We start from the raw sequence: 20,188 nt of genomic DNA, 5'->3' as shown, positions 1-20,188 counted from the left end.
TGGAGTATATGCAAATTGCTATTATAAAAACTTAAGCAGCAACTTTTCCAATTTCCAATATTTATGTAATTCTCAAAACTTTTGGCCACGAATGTATGTATGTGTGTGTATATATATATATATATATATATATATATATATATATATATATATATATATATATATCTTTACTTATTTAACTGTCTAGTGTGTAATTGTGTGTTGTTCATACTATAAAATGATTTATTGTTTGTCTTTGTTGAATAATACAGAAGACAAAGCTTAAAAAAATAATCGAATCGCAATATTTGGGAAAAAAATCGCAATTAGATTATTTTCAAAAATCGTTCAGCCCTACTCTGCATTACCCAGCTCTCCCCCAGACTCACCTCGGACTCGGCCCCTCTGAATACCTGGACTCTGCTCTTACACTTGCTCCCCCTGGCTCTGTGTTCTGTGTCTGCATTCGGGTTCTAACTGTCATGCCAAATGTCAGACAGAACAGCAGGAACTTGAGCCGTGAACAGTTTAATCAGCTGGCTCTGGGGTCAACACATTCTCACTCCCATCGCGTAAAATACAGATGCTTGGTCATGCATCTTTGGCGTTATCGACGCTGAAAGTCTCCTTTAGCGTCAGATCTGGGTCGAGACTATTGTCGACACGTTTGACGCAGATAGGTTTAGGGAATGATCGTGGGTGGGCTTATAAAAGGTAGGTTTACAGTTGGGTTTAGGAAAAGAACAACGCAACAGTTGGGTTTAGGAAAAAAAGCCATAACCCATTGCTTTTATTAACCTATGTGTGGTAATTGTATTGCACACTAACTAGTAAATCAAAATTAGAATGTTTCCAAAATTCCCAGGTTCAATTTTCCATGGAAAGTTTCCGGAATTTTACCGGACAATTTCTGCCCCTTTGCAACCCTAGACATACGGGACACGAACCCTAGTCTCTGGGCTGAAAGTCCTGTGTTGTTTGGCCCAACCAACCTCCCTGCGTAGAATTTCAGGCTTTCATACTACTCGCTCCCGTTGTCGCTCTTAATACTACTGCTCTGCCCGGTGAGTTGCATACAGACGCTGAAGGGTGCTTATTGCGTCGGTCTATGACGCTGAGAGCCAATGACCAAGCGTCTGTATTTTGCGGGTTGGGAGTGAGAACGGGTTGCTGAGGTACACTGAGCTAAACACGACAGTCAGAGCTGCCACAGACACACTCCTCAGACATGCATCGAAACATCTAAATCAAAGTGATGAATAAAATGCAACATAAACTCCTCTGTTATCAAAACCCTGAACAGAGAAGATGCATATAGCTCCCGTACCTAGAGCTTACCTGAACAACAAAAGGAAGCTTTTTGTCGTTTGTTTTTTTTTTTTTTATTCTGGAAAATTTGTATTCCTAGTTATTTGTATTTTGGGACATGTACGTAAGAAATGTATTTCTGTTTCTGTGTGTACAGACACGTTCCTCTCTTCAGAAGTGCTTCAGAATTTGAAATGGCGACTTTGTATTTTTTGTTAAAAATTAGTCTGTCTTTTGGATTTCTTGTTGTTGAGATCTTCTGCTACTTGTTCAGCCATCACTACAGGTTACATCTCCAGGAGGCTTCAAGGGGTTTTGCTGTAACAACAATAACATCTGAAAACGTTCTAAAATGTCAGCCCCAGTTTCTGATAACCCAGGGGCTTTCCCTGTTTTGATCTTGCCGATGTTTTCTGGTTGCAGCGTGATGTTGGCAGGATGCGTACGGTTGGAAATGTTAACCGCCTCCATTGTGAATCTGAAAGCTTTCTTTCACGGAGCGTCGCAGGTCACAGAAATGTCTACGCGTCACATTTCAACTCGTGGTTTGTAAAAATGTGTAAATATGGTCCCAAAATATCCAACATACCCTGAATGCACAAAGTGGTCGCATTCTATCACGCCATGACAAATTATTCATCCAGACGCGCTGCCACAAATTAAATGGCCAAAGAAAAACTCCCCAGTGAGATCTTCTGTGTCTCACAGCTGTTACTAATCCCATTCGGAGAAGACTGAGAAACAGATTTATATTCATCTCCCCGATACTTTTGCGGGCAAAACTTTTTTCTGTGTACCAATATTAGAACTGCAATGATTAATCATTTAGTTGTAAACTGCTAAATTAATCACCAACCATTTTGATAGTTGATTCATCGTTTATGAAAAAAGTAAAAACTCCTCTGATTGCAGCTTGTAAAATGTGAATATGTTCTAGTTTCTTCACCCCTCTGTGACCGTAAACTGAATATGTTTGAGTTGTGGACAAAACGAGACATTTGAGGACGTCTTCTTGGGCATTTGGGAAACTCTGATCCACATATTTCAACATTTTATAGACATGTTAAATGGTCCATGAAACAAATTGAGGAAATAATCTCATTTTTAAGGGCTGTGCAGATGTTCATATGTGATTACTGAGAACTTGCAGCACAAGAGGGCCGTGTCTGAAATAACCAGTCAACTAAATGGATATATATATAAAAAAGAAAAATCCAAACAATTGAAGAAATAGCTGCGTTCAATGTTTCTTAAATCCTGGCTGTGGTCGTTTGCCTTCACACAGTGTCTACACAGACAGCCGCTTCAGTAGATCCTTAAAAAAATAAATATTTTTTGCTTACTATAATATACTTAAGCTATATTTAGTGTCAGTGGTATAAAACTGCAACAACTCCTCATGCTTTCTTTCTTTTTTTTAGGCATTTTAGGGCCTTTAATTGATAGGACAGCTTAGGCCGGAAAGGGGAGAGATACGGGGAATGACATGCAGCCAAGGGCCACAGGTTGGAATTGAACCTGCGGCCGCTGCGGCGAAAACCTGAGCCTCTGTACATGGGGCTCACGCTCTGCCAGGTGAGCTACCCAGCCCCTTTTTTTTCTTTCTTTCTTTCTTCTTATTTCAGAGGCAAGACATAAGTCGACATATTAGAGCTGCACAATAAATTGTATTGTTTTTTCTCCAACGTTATCATATCAACTCGCGCAATAAACCCATCATGAAAGTCATCACTTTAAAATGGAAATGTCATTGTTTTTTGAGTGCTGCCTTTTGTGTTCAGTGTTCAATTTGTTAAATGAAAGAAGGTTGGAAATGATTTCCTTTTGCTTGTTTTAAATCCAATAAGCAATGTAGTTGTATTTAAGCAGAACACTGCAAGCAGCAGAACTGAGAACCCTTTAATACCTGCCTTTTATCTCAAGTGATATCCTTATCACGATATTTCTACAACATTGGAATATCTTCCTCATATCACGCAGCCCTGCATATCATAATGATGTTTTGCATTTTTTTTTAATCTCCATTGTTATCAAATGAGTTTGGTGCGAGACACTTAGGCTAAAACATGTTTTTCACGCACCGGTCTGTTCAATTCTGGGCTCTCTATTTTTACTACGCTTTGTTCATTTGTGTCTGTAGACTTCTCCTAACTTCAACCAAAAGTTAGCATTAGATAAGGCCTTATTTGCGTATTTAAACAGAACATTTCAGAAACTTGTTATACAAAAGAAAAAAAAAAATGACTGTCCTAATGTCAGTAATCAGCTGGGGAAGTTCCATGCTGATATGTTAGTTCTTGGTTAGTTCTGTAATTCTTCACCTCAGTGCAAGAAGGAGCGCTACCGCAGGTCCTTCATCCCAGCAGCAGTCAGACTCTTTAATGCAACATCATAATATAGCACTGTTAGCTGTTTCTGCACTATGAGCCATCACTATATTCTGCACTGCATATTTATTTATTTATTACAACTACCTTCAACTGTGCAATATGTAATTTCTATTCATCCGCACCTTACTCATCTCTATATCTGTGTCTGTTTATATAAGGGTGTTTATTGTATAAGTAACTAATTAAATTAAATAATTAAACTAATTCCTAATTACTATAACTAATTCTACTTTTTCTATTTCTTATACTTTATGTATATTTTTTCTCCTATACTTAATGTGTATTTGTGTTATTCTGATGTGTGTACATTTTTTCTTCTTCTTTTGAGCTGCTTGTTGCACAGGAATTTCCCCTGTGTCTTATCTTAAAAGTGGATTTTCCCAAAGAAGTTTCCCTTTCTCCGGGTCTGCATTATTTGCTTCAGGCTACAATAAAATACAACTCATTCATAAATGTAACCATGGATGTTTCTCAGTTAATCTGCACCATTTTGGGGCATATTGTGACGCACTTTCCTCGGAGGCGGAATCACGGACAGAAAAAAACCCCAAGCAGGCTCGGAGCCGGACTCATTACCGTGAACCACAGTAGGACTCTGAAGCTGCGCTCGGACGGACACAACGGAAGGATGTGGCTGCTGTCGGTGCTGGTGCCTCTTCTCAAGCTGCATTTCTGCGGAATCAAAGTTCTTCTCTATCAGGCCTTCAACAGATCTTTTACGCTCCCAGGTCAGGTCACAGTATAAGTTGTTGTAGTGTCTAAATGTCTTTTTCTGTGTCGCTTATCTCTGTTCATCAAAGTTATAATTTCCCCCCGTGCACATGCCAGACTCCGTTAGAAATGTGACACTTTACAGACATAATAGACTCGTTCGAGATGAGCCAGGTCTGCGCAGAATCGATCGCCGCCCAATGCATGCCGGTTAGATTTGTATCCAACTTGATCCCGGCTTGCCCTGACGTCATGCACGCGTGGGCAACAATAACCTTGCGAGATCAAGGCAGCCGCAGTTGTGAGACGCAGGCAGCGCAGTTGCTTTTCACCGACTGCAAGACCCAGGCGGACCCGGGGCATGCCGGGAAACGCCGGCCTCTCAGCTGATCTAACAGCTGTGTTATATTTAAAGGCGTATTCTGTACAGAACACATGTTGTGTGGCTGATAGTTATGTTTAGAAGTCAGAGAGACTAAATCTGTTCAGATTACGGATCATCTACAGTCTGTTGTTTATTAACATCAGCAACAGATCACATGTAGAGCATTTTGACAGTTTGTCTGTCATAATTAAAACAACTGGAGACTGTGTAGGAGCTGATATATGGGCCTGATAACATTTTATCAAATCGGAATCGGACCACATCGGCTGGAAACTGTCCGACTTGACAGCGGATTTTTGTCACCGCTCCCTGCTGCTGCCGCCTGCCCTCCTCCACTCTACAGACGAGGCGCAGCTCATCCCGAACGAGCTATTGCGTATTGTGTTATTTGACGACGAATGAACATAGCTGGATGGATCCTGAGTTCAGACTTTTAGAAACCAAAGTCTTGTGATCAGTTCGGCACATGTGAAAAGCAAAGCAGTTTGTGCTTGTGCAGTTCAGAGTGGCGCACGCAATATAGCCTAACCTCCCAGCAAAATAATCACAAGTTAACGTCGTCAACCAAATCTGAAACGACGCTGCCACAGGGATCGTGTGTGAGTGGTCAGGTGACCGTTTGAACACTGAGACATTGGCTGTTAGTCGGGGACTTGCGGAGGAGGATCGTACTAATTAGGCTGTAATAACTTCATTTATAGCGCAGATTTAAAAACGAGTGACGGATAAAGCAAAGCCAAGCAGGATACCCAGAGCTCAATATGGGGCATTGGGCTGAACCAAAGGAAGATAAAATTTGGTAACACTTTACAATAAGGGTAACACTTTTCAATAAGGTACACAAAAATGTAGGTAGTTACTGAGAACGAATGAGGAACAACTGTTTGGTTAATGAGTAGTTACTGATTAACTGTGATTCAAGCACTAATGATTAGTTACTGATAAACAGACTGGTAGTTACTGTATTAATGAATGAGGAATTAATGAGGAGCGACTGGTTAGTTAATGAGTAGTAACCAGTGACGATTTTTAGACCCTTTTTAGGGGGGGGGCTCAATATTTTTTTTTTTTTTTTTTTTTAATTTTAAATCAATTTAGTGCTTCAAGTTAGAGTTTGGGAACTTGTCTGTTAGTGACAGAGGGCAAACAATTACAGCTCCAAGGCTGCAACACAACAAGCGCCTGGCCGCTTTCGGAAACCAAAACTTGCGCAGGTTAAATTGGGAAGCGATGATCGGATTTGAAACCAAATCCTCTAAATGATTCCAAACGATTCCAATAAAGAAACGATTCTGCTGGAATCGTAATTTTTGAAACGATTCCAAGTAGGAATCGGTTCTCCACCTACTGTATGTTCAGGAAATGAAGAGTGCATAATGTTCTGATGTGGTCCCCTCTCTCCTCCTCACAGTGTTGCCCAAGCAGAATGGAAGATTTGCCATTGTGACTGGCGGTACCAGAGGAATGGGTTTTGAGACAGCGAAACATCTGGCAAGGCTCGGCATGCATGTTGTCATAGGTAGGCTCCTGTCCAATCACACGCCTTCAGCCAGATTACACGCACCCTGCCTCCCCTTCCTAATACAGGTTCATACATCTCTGCAGTCCGGCTGTAGCTGTTTTTTGTTTTTTTTGTTTTTTTTACTGTAAACGCAAATGTTGTCAAATGAAGACACCAATTGTGCGCCCCAATTGTTTAGAATCTGGTTTTATTTGGACTCATCATGTAACAACACAGGGCCCCTTTCTTGCATAGCAAAATGTGTAGTCCAACATGTCTAACAATTTTTTTGCTGCCCTATTTTCAAAGCTCTGTTTAGTGGGCTTTAAAAAAAAAAAAAAAAAAGTTGTTTATAAATGCACATGTTCCTGATTGCTAGCTAATAGACGTTTTTACATATGGACTCCGAACAGTGTTGGCTAGGGGTGTAAGAAAAAATCGATACACTTGAGTATCGTGTTATTTTATTTTGCAATACTGTATAGATTTTCAAAAATGCAATATCAATTTTTTATTTATTTTTTTATTTTTTAGTTTACGTGCAAAAATATTCATGTAAGACAGTGGTTCACTTTGATCTTGTGTTTAAACCCCCTACCGCTAGATGGCTATGCTGAGACGCACCACTAGTGTCCTTGCCTAACAGTGCCTAGCAGTGCCTGACTTTTTGTAGTAGCTAACAATGTAGCTATGGTTGAACTTTGCTCACTAAGAACCTGTGAACCACAATCCCAAACTGTGACGTCTCTGGTCACGCAACTGTTAAAAACATGCCGTTTTTTTTTTAGGTCGGGTAGAATTTATCTCTGTTGATCCTGTTCGTTTGTTTGCTGCTTTCATGGCTGTACTGACGTTACAGCTGTAGCGCACTAGGTTTTCGTTTTTACAGGTATATCTGGAAACCCGGTCTGGCACTGGGCAGTTGATAACAACACACAGGCAAAAACACAATCAGACATTCCGTCATGGAACGGAAATTTCAAAAGGAGAAAATACTGGCATTAGCATTGTTGTCAGAAAAGATAGTATTTCCACTAAGCATGTTTCCTTAATATCTGATGACGCATCGGGGTCATTTTTGGACTTATTACAGTAATAAATATATTACATATTGGACCTTTAAAACTGAAAACGTAGTGTAGATGTAGCTAAAGTGTAGGCAGTAGGATTGGGTGAATATCTGTTGGACATTAGCTTCTGATCTCCCATCACCTCCAGCTGGAAACGAGAGAGAAGAAGGCGCAGCGGCCATCTGGAGGATTCAGGAAGAAGACTGCGTGGGGAAAGGTAATCTCTCTCCCGGTCCTTTCAGCCAAAACAACAGTCTGGTTTAAAATGTGAAGTGACCGAGCAGCGAGCCAAAGCTAATTCGGCAGTATTTTATCTTAAACGTGTACATAAATAATAAATGGTGAATTGATAGTTAAACTTTAGCTAATAGTTATTTTACTGTTAGCAAAACAATGAAATGATTAGTTTAGTTATTACATTATTTAAAAAAAAAAAAATTGCGCAGGGAGATTAGAAGCTAAAAAAGGCTTATAAAGATTAATCCGCTCTAAATGACAGTAGTTACTCTGAGCAGCAGAGAAAATGAACAATAATTGATGATTTATTGCCCTTTCCTCCGACGCACCACTCACACATTCAGATGTGAAAAGATTCTTTTCTTCACATCATTCCAAAGTTAAAGGAACACACCGACTTATTGGCACTCTAGCTTATTCACCGTAATCCCCAGAGTTAGATAAGTCCATACATACCCTTCTCATCTCCGTGCGTGTTGTAACTCTGTCCGACGACTCCACCGGTAGCTTAGCCTAGCACAGATCCTGGAGGTAACCGGTTCCAACTAGCCTACTGCTCCAAATAAGTGACAACATAACGCCAACATTTTCCTATTTACATGTTGTGATTTGTATAGTCACAGCGTGTACAAATAAGGTCACATGAGACACAGCCATCTTCTAACCGTATATAAACTGGGAACTATATTCTCAGAAAGGCGAAGCATTGCTGATCTGCTCGGGGTGCTGCAAAGTATATCACTCCGCCCAAGTAGCAGAAGTAGCACTGCTTCGCCTTTCGATTTTATCTTAGCCAGCTGTTGTTAAACGGATTGAAGTGATGCACAGGCAAGTGTCCTATAAAATGTAAAATCTGTGGGTGAAAGTGTGGAGGGAGTGCTTTATGAATAATCTCTGTTTCAGACCCACAGTGATTTAGTGAATTCTAACAGAGCTTCTGCAACCGCTCGTTCCCTGACAACCGACTTTGACCCTCTCTTGGAGGAATCGCAATCAGTGTAATGCAGGATACTGCTCAAATGGGAGACTTTAATATTAAAGTGCTCATATTTTGCTTTTTGGCTTTTTCATTTTCCTTTATTGTGTTATATATCTTTTTTGTGCATGTTATAGGTTTACAAAGTGAAAAAGCCCAAAGTCCATCCCAATGGCACTTACCATCTCCAACAGAAAACACTGTTCACAAACTGCGCCAAACTGCTCTATTGTAGTCCAGCCTTTACTTCCTTGGCAAATGTGCGTCATTTTGTGTCACCTAACTGCTAGCGTGGCACGCCCTCATACTCTGTTTCTGACTGGCTAGTAGTCCTTACCTAGGTACTGAGCATGTGCCACTCCCAACAAAGATGGAACAGAAGTGCGATGATAATAATAATGTATACTTTATGAATCCCGCAAGGGGAAATTACAATGTTCTGGGGTTAGAGAATGTCTAACTCTTAACTATTTATTTATCTTTTAAGCTGCGCTTCAAATTAAAATCAAATCAGTGTTTCATATTAACGTTCAAATCAAATTCCCATGTGTAATGTGAAAAGGAGGCTTATACCCCTTTCCCACCAAATGTATCATGTATATATGAGTTTTTTTCCAATGGGGGGAAAAACCTGTTAAAGGCGATAGACTTCTTTCTCATTGCCAATAGATGAGTTGGCCTTGTGTTTTTATCCGGTGTGTCATGTTCGACGTCACCAACGCACCATGAAATGGGGGTTAGTAAACACTTTCTATCTAACCCCAATGCCTATATTGAGTGAAATATCCAATCTTGAACCTTTTAAACAGGGCAGAATAACTCATCATATCCTATTCATGTACATGGAGGACTCCGTCAGAGCTCTGAGAGTCTGTGCTAACCTGGCTTTCTGTTCCCAGTTGAGTTTGCCTACGTGGACCTGACCTGTCTGAAATCAGTGCGACAGTTTGCTCAGACTTTCCAAAACCGAGGGCTCCCCCTCCATGTCCTGGTTAACAACGGTACGCTGCACACACTCTCGCACTGAATGCACCGTACAGACTGACACACTGCATAGTCCAAAACCGTGGGTCCTTCTCTGGCGCAGCTGGAACCATGATGCTTCCTGAGAGACGGACGGAGGACGGCTTTGAGTTCCACTTTGCGCTCAACTACCTGGGCCACTTCCTGTTGACCAACCTGCTGCTGGACACGCTGAAGAGGTCAGGACGGCAGGGCCGCTGCTCCAGGGTGGTCAACATGTCCTCGGCTACGCACTACGCAGGAGTGGTGCAAATGGACGACTTAAACCTCAGGTAAGGAGCTAGCAGCTTGGCCCGGAGACTCTAAAGCCTTTTAGGAGATTGTCCGTGTCAGACATGTTCTCAAATCCTGGAAATCGTCCACAATACACTTGGTCGACTGCCAATGGCTCCCAAAACGACATGTTTGACAGCTCTATTGACCGTCGGAAAACACGGTGGCCGTAGTTAACGTTGTGAAACCGAACGACTTAAGTTGATGCAGCAACAATACTAACTAGGGTTTAAGCAACAATTGTGATGATTGGTTAGGGTGAGGACAAGATCACTCCCAAAACCACATGCATGACCGTTCGTTTTAATGTTGTGAAAAGGCCGCGCGGTGGCACTGTTATGGTTTGGGACATTTCGGTTACCTGTTTGGACTTTTCTGTTGCCTGTATTTTCATTTCTGTATGTTCCCTGTGTTTCTGTATTTATTCTGTATATTTCTGTTCCCTGTTGTGTTGATGTATCCTGTTTTGTGTATTTCGGTTTCCTGTTTTATTTTGATAGTCCTGTTTTCTGTCTTGTCTGGTCTAGTTTTACTTTCTGTTTTCCCGCCTTGGTTGATTGTCCTGCCCCGCCCTGATGTGTTTCACCTGCTGTATCACCTGTCCCTCATTTGTTCATTACCTCATGTATTTAACCTCTGTGTTCCCTTTGTCTCTTGTTAGATCATTTTGTGTCCGTTGCCCTGTCTTTGTTAGTTTTCCCTCTGAGTTTTTCAGTGTTCTTTTCCAGTCCCTGAACTGCCGTTTTTTGTTATCATTAAATAATCAAGCTCAAACCATCTCCTGCCTGCCTGCCTCGCTCTGTATTTGGGTCCACTTTTTCCCGAACTCGTAACAGGCACCCTATTATACTCCCTTTAAGTGTCATATTTGTACTCTTGGGGTTTGCTAGAATAGGTTTACAAGCTTTGATGTTCAAAAAAACATATATATGTTTCTCATACTGCACATTGCTGCAGCTCCTCTGTCCGAAACACTCTGTGAGCTCTTGGCCCACCTTCCTGAAAAGCCCAGTCTGCTCTGATTGGTCAGCCGGCCCACTCTGTTGTGATTGGTCAACCAAATTGAAACTAGCCACTGGGTGGGCTGTGCCTGCTCAGGCAGCAACTATGGGCAGAACAATTCGTACTAGGGATAGACCCGTTTTTTGGCCGTTTGCAGATTATCTGTATCAGCGTTTTATTTGCCTGATAACCGATAAAGTTAATTAATTAAAAAGTGCGCTACTTTGGCTCCGTGACCGCTCTGTGTAGATCCCTCTGCTTTGGTTTCACTCACCACTGAGTCTGACTTAATGTCCCGCCCACAACACTATCTGACTACCTTTGACTGTGTATAATGTTGAAGGTTTCTAATGTATTAAATAATTGCGCAAAGCATTTAAATAAAGTTTTGTGTTGGAGTTTGTAACATTCCAAAATCTTAATTTTGACCTAAAGATTTTAATTTTCACTGTAGATGCATATCGGTTATCAGTTTTATTAACTACTAATAATCGGTATCACCCTTGAAAAACCAGTATCGGTCGTTCCCTATTTTGTACTTAATACATCTATTACATACACAAAATAAGATATAACACTAAAAGACGGGAAAAATAGGGGCTCTTTAAACACTGGACTGTTCTGTTTAATGTTAGGGTTGCAGTTTTAAACATGTGGTTAACGTTGTGAAACGGAACTACTTAAGTTTAAGCAACAGAAATGAATGGTAAGGGTTAGGAAAAGGTCCTCGATTGGCAGAGATGGGAAGTAACGAAGTACAAATACTTTGTTACTGTACTCAAGTAGATTTTTCAGATATTTTTACTTTACTATTTATTTTTGTGCCGACTTTTTACTTTTACTCCCTACATTTTTAACACAAATATCGGTACTTTCTACTCCTTAGATTTTACAAAATTGGCTTGGTTATTATTTTTTGCGTCATCAATACCGAATTCAATCTAATTGGATGGGAATATACGTTGTTATAATGTGCTGGACATTGTGCCAACCGAAACACCACAAACTGCTGGCTTTTAAGAATTCACCATCGAATTTGAAAAAACACATAAATGCATCTTTTTGTTGTTATCAAAAGCTATTTCTTGTTTGTTTCAGTAACTTTATTAAGTTTACGTTAAATTCAGTAACTTGATTTAGTGTAACAGTGCTGTAGTAACGTTAACGTTACTCAAGGCCGTTCTTGTTTTCGAGACCACTTAAGTTAACGTTACCGTTACTTGGTCTTGTCTCAAATCAACTTTTATTTTGGGCTAATGTTAACGTTAATGTCTCAAACCTCTCAGACGTAAGTGAGAGGACTCATGTTTGAATTCTCACAGAATCACAATTAAATTAATATCTTGCTACTCAGTCAGAATCTTATTAACCTGGAGTCCCAGTCTCTGTCACAATTATCATATATGTGATGTTTTAGGCCTATTGGCAGACATCCATTTAAAATGTAGGCAATGGCATATAAAGAGCCTTTTGTCCATGTCCACTGAAGTTTCTCATTTTTTATGCAAAGTGGTTGTCATTCGCAAGGCTACTTTTACTTTTATACTTTAAGTAAATTTCCCAAGCCTGTACTTTGTTACTTTTACTTGAGTAAAGAAGTTAAATCAGTACTTCTACTTTTACCAGAATATTTTTTAACACAAGTATCTGTACTTCTACTTGAGTACAGGAAGTGAGTACTTTTGCCATCTCTGTCGATTGGCCTAAAATGAGTCACAGACCTCATTACAACACTAACGTATCTAAGGGGTTAGGGTAAAAGATCTTCATGAAGCCTAAACCTTTTAAGCAAAAGGGACCGTTGAAATACACTAGGGCTGCACGATATCAGGAAAACATGCGAAATGTGATAAAATTGTTGGATATAACGATGATGACGTCACTTGCGATAATTACAACAAATGCTCCTTGCCACCTCAGTCAGTAGCGATTATTTTGACATGCAGAGTGTGACTGCATGGCACATGTAACAGGCTATCATTTATTGCAGTTCAAGCAGTCTTTTCGATACGTGTACCTTGATATCAACATTTGCAATAGCGATAAATTTGCGATATATTGTGCAGCCCTAAAATACACACACTTGAAAATGATCTGAATCTAGTGACATTGCTTTCTAGATTTAGGTTGTAGCCAATCAAGGGATTTAAACATAGGACGACGTCTGTATGGACCGAGGTCATAATCGTTAACGAAAACGAACGAAATAATAATAATAAAAAAATAATAAAAAATAAAAACGAGGCATTACAAAAAAAAACGATAACTAACTAAAACGGTATTATCGAGTAAATGTCCTTAGTTTTCGTCTTTGTCAATGTCTTTCATAGAGCAAATATATCTTTCAATTGACATTTCTGACCATAGACATTATACAGTTTCCCACTGGGAACCCAGAAATTCCGACATTCCATGGGAAATTGAACACAGCATAGTCCATGCCCCTCTCCTGGCATCATGGCGGTACTGAAAGTCTGAAGAAAGCCACCTATTTGATTATGACTGTGTCAGATAAAAGCAAGTGCCTTGCGGTGGCAGGTGGTAAAATATGTGGACAATTTATTAAAGGGAAAAATCCCACGAATTTGAAAGTACATTTGAGAAGCGCGCACAAGGAGGCTAACCTAGCTTACCTTAACAAGGTAAAGGAGAACGTCAAGCCCCCCTCCCCAGAAACAGAAGCTAACCACGGTAACGCTTCAGGGCCAGGCAGCATGACGGAGACAACCGTAGGACAGAACACTACAGGCCTGCTTTCACGGCGACCCGATAGTACATACGCAGGAACACCAAAAGCGGGAGGAGGCGTGGGTTAATATGTGTATCGATACTGGGATGTCTCCACAACTGTGTGAGTCGATTGACTTCAAAAAGTTCACCACTTTACTTGAACCAAAGTTTAAAACACCTATTCATGTATGTCTTCTTTAGTCTATTGGCTATTTAGGTTTTTTCCTGGCACACGTCACTTACACATTTTGCACTTAATGCGGCGTCTTGTGTGTTTGTTGTTTGTGTGTGTTTACATGTTTATGACCATATGCACATTTTATGTACCGGTGTTATGGTTGAATAGATTGTGAATACATATTTCTAAAATTGTATGATGTTTTTGTTGAGTTATTATTACACAATACTTTTTCTGACATTTTTTAATCTTGGCCCTGACAAATAACCCATATTACAAAACAAGACTAAAACTAACACTAAAACTAATAAAAACTAAACTAAGCATTTTCAAAAACTAAAAAACTAAACTAAACCATCAAACCCACTTTAAAAACAAATTAAAACTAAACTGAATTTGAAAACAAAAAGTAAAAACGAATTGAAAATAAAAACCAATGAAACATGCTAAACTATAATAACCTTGGTATGGACACCTCAAAATAAATCTCCACAGGAGATTGTAGGGGAAACACTTTTAAACTTTAAAAGTCAGAGTGTTTGTGCCTGTCTCTCTCCAGGAACTCCTACACTTCCCTCGGTGCCTACGCCCAAAGCAAACTGGCTTTGGTCCTCTTCACCTACTACCTGCAGGAGCAGCTGGCGGCCGGCGGCTTCCCGGTGACCGCCAGCGCCGTAGACCCTGGCATGGTGAACACGCCGCTGTACGACAACCTATGGAGCATCGCGCAGGCTCTGAAGAAACCGGTGGCCAAGATCCTGTTCAGGGTAACACTCTCACTCTCTCGTCTAGATCTATCCATCGATCCCAGCGACGCGGACATGATATCTTGAGAAGCATCTACAGTACCTTTTTCGATTACACTTTACTTGAAGGCATCTACATAAGAGTGACATGACACTGTCATGAATGTGTCATAAACATTATAAACAGTCATAAATGTTTATGACATAACGCTTCTTTTAGTAAGTGTCATTCGGTTTTTGTCATGACAAGTTATGGTTAGGGTTCATGTGTCATGACTGTTATGACAGTGTCATGTGTTCATGACAGTGTCATGTCACTCTTATGTAGATATCTTCAAGTAAAGTGTTACCCCTTTTTCTACATAAGAAGACTAAAATATGTTTTCTTTTAGGACTGCATGTGCAAGAAAGTTAAGCATGGCTGTTATTGTTATGCATAGTCAAGAAGTCAAATGGCAAAAAAAGCTTTTCTGTGGATAATAAAACATTAAGGAAAGGCCTCTGAAAAAGTTAGTCTTTATTGTTAGCATCCGCCCAAGCCTCACATAATTATGGCAGCAGGTATTCGTTCATTCTAAATTTATGTTACAAAATGTCGCTTCAAAAGTTGACTCCATCCGCGTTCCTTTCCGGGGTTTTCAAATGGAAACGCCAACTCGGCCTCAAGCAAACGGCACTGACACAGGTCACCATAGAAACCTAATCAATTAGGTTTCGAATCATGTGAATGCCAGCGCTAAATGGCAGTTTTTTTGACTGGTGGCTTTCAGGAGAGTGGAGATAACGGCTTCAGTTCCCCGTCATAAAGGGCTGCCTGACAGCGAGGCAAAGCTGTGAAAATATTCTAAATATAGCACGTCTTTCTTAAAAGCCACCAAACTCCTTTGACAAAAAAAAAATTGATTTTAACTCACATTCTCACACTGAAGTGCTTGTGTGTGTTACTATTCTAGTATTCCATCTAAATTTGAAGCCATGGACCAAAAGGATGTGAGCGTGGAGTGAGACATCAGTACATGTGCTGCACTTTAAGACAAAAAGACCTCAAGGAACTGAACTCCTTTCTTATTTCCTTCTCAGACTCCTGCCCAGGGAGCGTCCATATCTGTCTACGCTGCAGCTGCCTCTGAGCTGGAGGGGGTGGGGGGCTGTTACCTGTACAACGGCCACAGGAAGCAGTCCTCGGACACTTCCTACGACTCTGAGCTGCAAGCCGAGCTGTGGAAGAAGAGCTGTGAGCTGGTGGGCCTTCAGGAGGCCTGACTCCTCCACAGTCACAGTGGATCTGTGTCTCTAATAGGGTTGGGTATCGAGACACGGTGCTAATACGGCACCGGTGCCTTAATGACCGTTATCTACTGGACCGAATAGCAACGCGGATTTCGGTGCCTCATTTCGGTGCCCCATTTCGGTGCCCCTTAAATGCCTGCGCTTCTCTCTGATGCTCCGAAACGGACGTTAGAGGCAACCGAAACATCGCCGCATGTCACGCTAGTTAACACTACACATGGCAGCAGGTAACGTAAGCCTACCATTAGCTAGCAGCTGGATTAAACACGGTTACAATGCTGACAGCTAAACGGTGTAAAAGTTTGTCTGTATTTCACTGTAGAGGATTCCAACACCAGGGACGTTCAACAGTCTGTGTATGTGTGTATATATATATATATATACACACACACACACACACACACACACACACTCTATTGGTCAAAAGTTTGGGGTCACTTAGAAATTTCCATTCCACTCCATTACAGACAGAATACCAGCTGAGATCAGTTGCTTTTTTTTTTTTTTTTTTTAATCAGGGCAACAGTTTTCAGATTACATTATGTGCTTACATAATTGCAAAAGGGTTTTCAACTGTTGTAGAAAGAAGTGGCTGATCTTTAATGCAATATCTATATTGCCCATTATCAGCAACCATTCATCCAATGTTCCAAAGGCACATTCTGTTTACTAATCTGATATCATTTTAAAAGGCTAACTGAGAAAACATTGGAAAACCCTTTTGCAATTATGTAAGCACATAATGTAATCTGAAAACTGCTGCCCTGGTTAAAAAAACAATGCAACTGATCTCAGCTGGTATTCTGTCTATAATGGAGTGGAATGGAAATTTCCCCAAACTTTTGACCGTGTGTGTGTGTGTGTGTGTGTGTGTGTGTGTGTGTATATATAAATCTTTTTAAAAAGTATCGGCTCAGGCACCGTTTAGGCACCGGCTAAAAGTATCGTTTTAGCACCGGTATCGGAAAAACTCCAAACGATACCCAACCCTATTCTCTAATCGCCTCAGGTCTGCTGACTGAACTGTACATTTCAGACCTGGAGACTGTATTCCAAGCAAATGTCCAATTTATTTGATGATATTGCACACAAATGTTTCCCGTGAACACTGTGAAGCCTTTTTCCAAGCTGCATTCATTTGTATTAATTCATTTCAATATTTTTTTTTTTATTAATTATTGCTTATTAACACTATGTTTAAAAGAAGCAAAAAAATGCCTTTGAGAGTATCTATTTCAGTTAGGGCTGTCAATCGATTCAAATGTTTAATCGTGATTCGAAGCATGATTGGCCATTTCCCTAAAAATCCACTTCAATCCGATTAACAGTAACAGCAGGGTAGCCATTCTCACACTGCATGTAGTGGTCTATTAATCACCCATCCCAGAACAGTTGTGAATGCATATGGTCCATCCCCTCGACTGTTGATCACTTCCCAGGGTTCCATTAACTTTGAGGCATTTGTGCCAATCAGCAAATCAATATCGGTGTTAATACGGGGAATATTAATATCTTTTAGGTAAGACCACTTGGACTACTCTTTTTTAGTGATGATATTGTTAGTCGTCACTGACATTTTCTTTAGTGTGAACATACTAAGAAGCTTTATGCCAGTATATCCAGAGATATGCAACTTTGAACAGTAGCTTTGTGACCTATTGTATGTAAATGAATATTTGTTCTTTTCCCTTTGATGTTTAGCTTTTCCATTTGACTTTTACAGCAGAAAGTTTCCGTACTTCTATATATATATATATATATATATATATATATATATATATATATATATATATATATATATATATATATTAGGGCTGTCAAAATAACGCGTTAATTCCGATTAATTAATCTGAGAAAAAATAATGCGTTAAAAAAAATAACGCAGATTAATCCATTCCATATTGACCTTTGACCTGGAGCCGTTCCAGCCACCATTCGACTGTAAAATGAAGGAGGGAGACGAGAATGTGCTGTCTGGATCATTGATTGGAACATTTACTTATAAAAATCTTCTTCCTGAATAGGGTTGGGTACCGAAATTTGGTGCTAATACGGCACCGGTGCCTTAACGACCTGTATCTACCGGACCGAATAGCAACGCGGATTTCGGCGCCTCATTTTGGTGCCACTGATATGTCTGTGCTTCTCTTGGATGCTCTGAAACATACGTTACAGGCAAAAGAAACATCGCTGCATGTGACGCTAGTTAACACTACACTCAACAGCAGCTAACGTTAGCCTAACGCTAGCTTGTTAACACTATACTTGACAGCAGCTAACCTACCGCTAGCTAGTAGCTGGATTAAACACGGTTAAAATGCTGACAGCTAACGCTAAACGGTGTAAAGTGTGACTGTATTTCACTGTAGAGGATTCCAACACCGGGATGTAACAATCTGCAGCTGCCGTTGTCGGAAAAACACACACGGCGCGTTCAATGAAACTGGTAACCTACAGCCTCGTGGTGCATTCAAAGTTATTATTAAATGCCCTTTTCCCATCTGGTGGTTGTTTTTGTCGTTCAACAGCAATTTATTAGTGAAATAATTAATTGTTATATGGCCTTAGCAATAAACAAGCCGAAAATAATAATAGTTTAATAAGAGTTGTTTTTTTTAACTTTAATGTCACTAATGCTGATTTGATCTGCAATTGATGCAATTGATTCATTTGAATTGAAATATTTAAAATACTTTCACAGCAAAAAGTATGTGTGCGATTTAGATTAATTAATTAGATTAAATGTTTTTTTTTTAATATATATAATATATATATATATATATATATATATATATATATACATACATACATATACACACACACTAACGGACAAGTTCGCAACTCTAACTTGAAGCACTAAAATTGATTAAAAAAAAAGTTTTGTATTATTATAGTTTTTAGGGGGGCTGAGATGAAATTTAGAATTTAAATTTCAAGCTTCTAAAATCGCCCATGGACTGATCATTTCGTTGTCAGTGGGCAAACGTACAAAATCAGCAGGGGATCAAATACTTTTTCCCTCACTCTACATACCAGCCCGTAATACTGCCATTTAGCTAAGACCCTTGCAAACATAACACTAAAGCTTTCTGATTCATCCACATTTCACTAGAACACAAGCTGCACATGGTCAAAATGTCTTGTATTGTAAACAAGGGACAAGTCTGCCCTCTACAGGTCAAAGTCTAAACTGGATTTTTACACTTTCATGCAGGAACTGAAGAACTGGAGATCAATTGATGTTTCTCACTGTGTCCAAACAAAGGTGCAACAGAAAAAGCCTCAACTCCGAGTCCTGCCAGTCTAACAAAGAATACTTTTCTTTCTGTCTCAAGACTCCCACATTCACACAAGCCAGAAACATGTTTTCCTACAATGCACAATGAGTAAGTTAGCCCGCAGTGCCCCAACCTCAATCTACACAGTTTAACCGAGTCCCTACAGGACAGAGAAGTACAGAAACCTATTTCCCTAACTTCAGCTTGTATAAAGAAGTGTCCACTGTCTACCCCTGACTTCCTTTTCCCACCCTCTCTGCCATTCTTTTATCAAGCCCTCTTGAATTGCTTGTTATTGCATATGTGGTCCACCTGCTCCTTCCCCCCTCACCACAGCGTGCCCGGTAACCCAGCAAAAAGTGATGTTGCAACCAAATCCAATTCTGAAAAAAGATATTCAAGATGTCAGGGCGAGCTTTCGATTTCCCTACTCTAGTTTCCAGAGCAGCTGCAGAATCCGAAAAGATAATGAAATCTCTATGTCAGGCTTCCTCAATCCACCAAAGAGCCCCTAGAATTATGACAGGGCTAGGAGGATGGAACTTGGACAGGATTTTAGGGAGGAGTGAGAAAATGTGGGAATGCTGCAACTCCATGTTTTTCTCAAAGCTACAGGGATATATTGTAGGATATAGTTTTTATTTGGGTTTTCTCTCAGGGCTTTTAAAGACAGAAAGAAACAAGCAAACAAAAAATATGTGCTTAAATTGTGTCGGCAAAGTATGGAAAGGGTAACAGTTCAAATATTTAGGATCATGGCTTGATAAGAAATGTATACGGAGGAATCCTGTTGGACAGGTTGAAACAAAATATAAACAGTAGTGGATCTCATGAGATCAGTTTGTGTTTGTGGTTCTGAATAGGGAGCAGATAAACAATCACTACTGGATATTTATGCGGCCTTGATTACAGATGTATGGGATATGGAGCAGCAGCCGAGAGTGTTAAGGAAAAAACTAGATAGAATAGAGTTCAGAGCTCTAAGACTCAGTATTGGTGCAGTTAAAAAGTAAGTCTTTTTATCAAAGATCTTAAAAAATTGTCCCTGGCATATTAAGTTAAAGTGATCTAGAGAGGAACAACCTGCAACAAAAGGTGCTGTGAGATTGTT

General features: G+C 40.0%; 2 protein-coding genes across 4 annotated transcripts in view; both read left to right on the top strand.

Moving 5' to 3' along the window:
• LOC116058582 (gastrula zinc finger protein XlCGF57.1-like) overlaps positions 1-20,188 on the top strand; it is a 308,880-nt gene that overhangs the window by 273,511 nt on the left and 15,181 nt on the right. The gene's annotated exons all lie outside the window — the stretch shown is intronic.
• Positions 3,982-15,986, top strand: LOC116057805 (dehydrogenase/reductase SDR family member on chromosome X-like). Its single transcript, XM_031310410.2, has 7 exons — positions 3,982-4,405; positions 6,185-6,292; positions 7,493-7,561; positions 9,457-9,558; positions 9,645-9,852; positions 14,323-14,530; positions 15,590-15,986. The coding sequence occupies exons 1-7, from the start codon at positions 4,138-4,140 to the stop codon at positions 15,770-15,772; spliced, it is 1,146 nt and encodes a 381-aa protein (XP_031166270.1). The 5' UTR covers positions 3,982-4,137; the 3' UTR covers positions 15,773-15,986.

Source organism: Sander lucioperca, chromosome 24 (genome assembly GCF_008315115.2).
Source record: "Sander lucioperca isolate FBNREF2018 chromosome 24, SLUC_FBN_1.2, whole genome shotgun sequence".
Classification (NCBI taxonomy): Eukaryota; Metazoa; Chordata; class Actinopteri; order Perciformes; family Percidae; genus Sander; species Sander lucioperca.
The sequence above is the reverse complement of the archived record's forward strand: the minus strand, read 5'-3'. Positions and strand labels throughout refer to the sequence as shown.

Bases quoted from the DNA above. Each gene is read 5' to 3' on its own strand.
- LOC116057805 (XM_031310410.2), top strand. From the start codon at position 4,138: ATGGATGTTTCTCAGTTAATCTGCACCATTTTGGGGCATATTGTGACG. The intron at 6,293-7,492 runs GTAGGCTCCTGT...CATCACCTCCAG, and splicing joins CGGCATGCATGTTGTCATAG to CTGGAAACGAGAGAGAAGAA. The intron at 7,562-9,456 runs GTAATCTCTCTC...TTCTGTTCCCAG, and splicing joins AGAAGACTGCGTGGGGAAAG to TTGAGTTTGCCTACGTGGAC.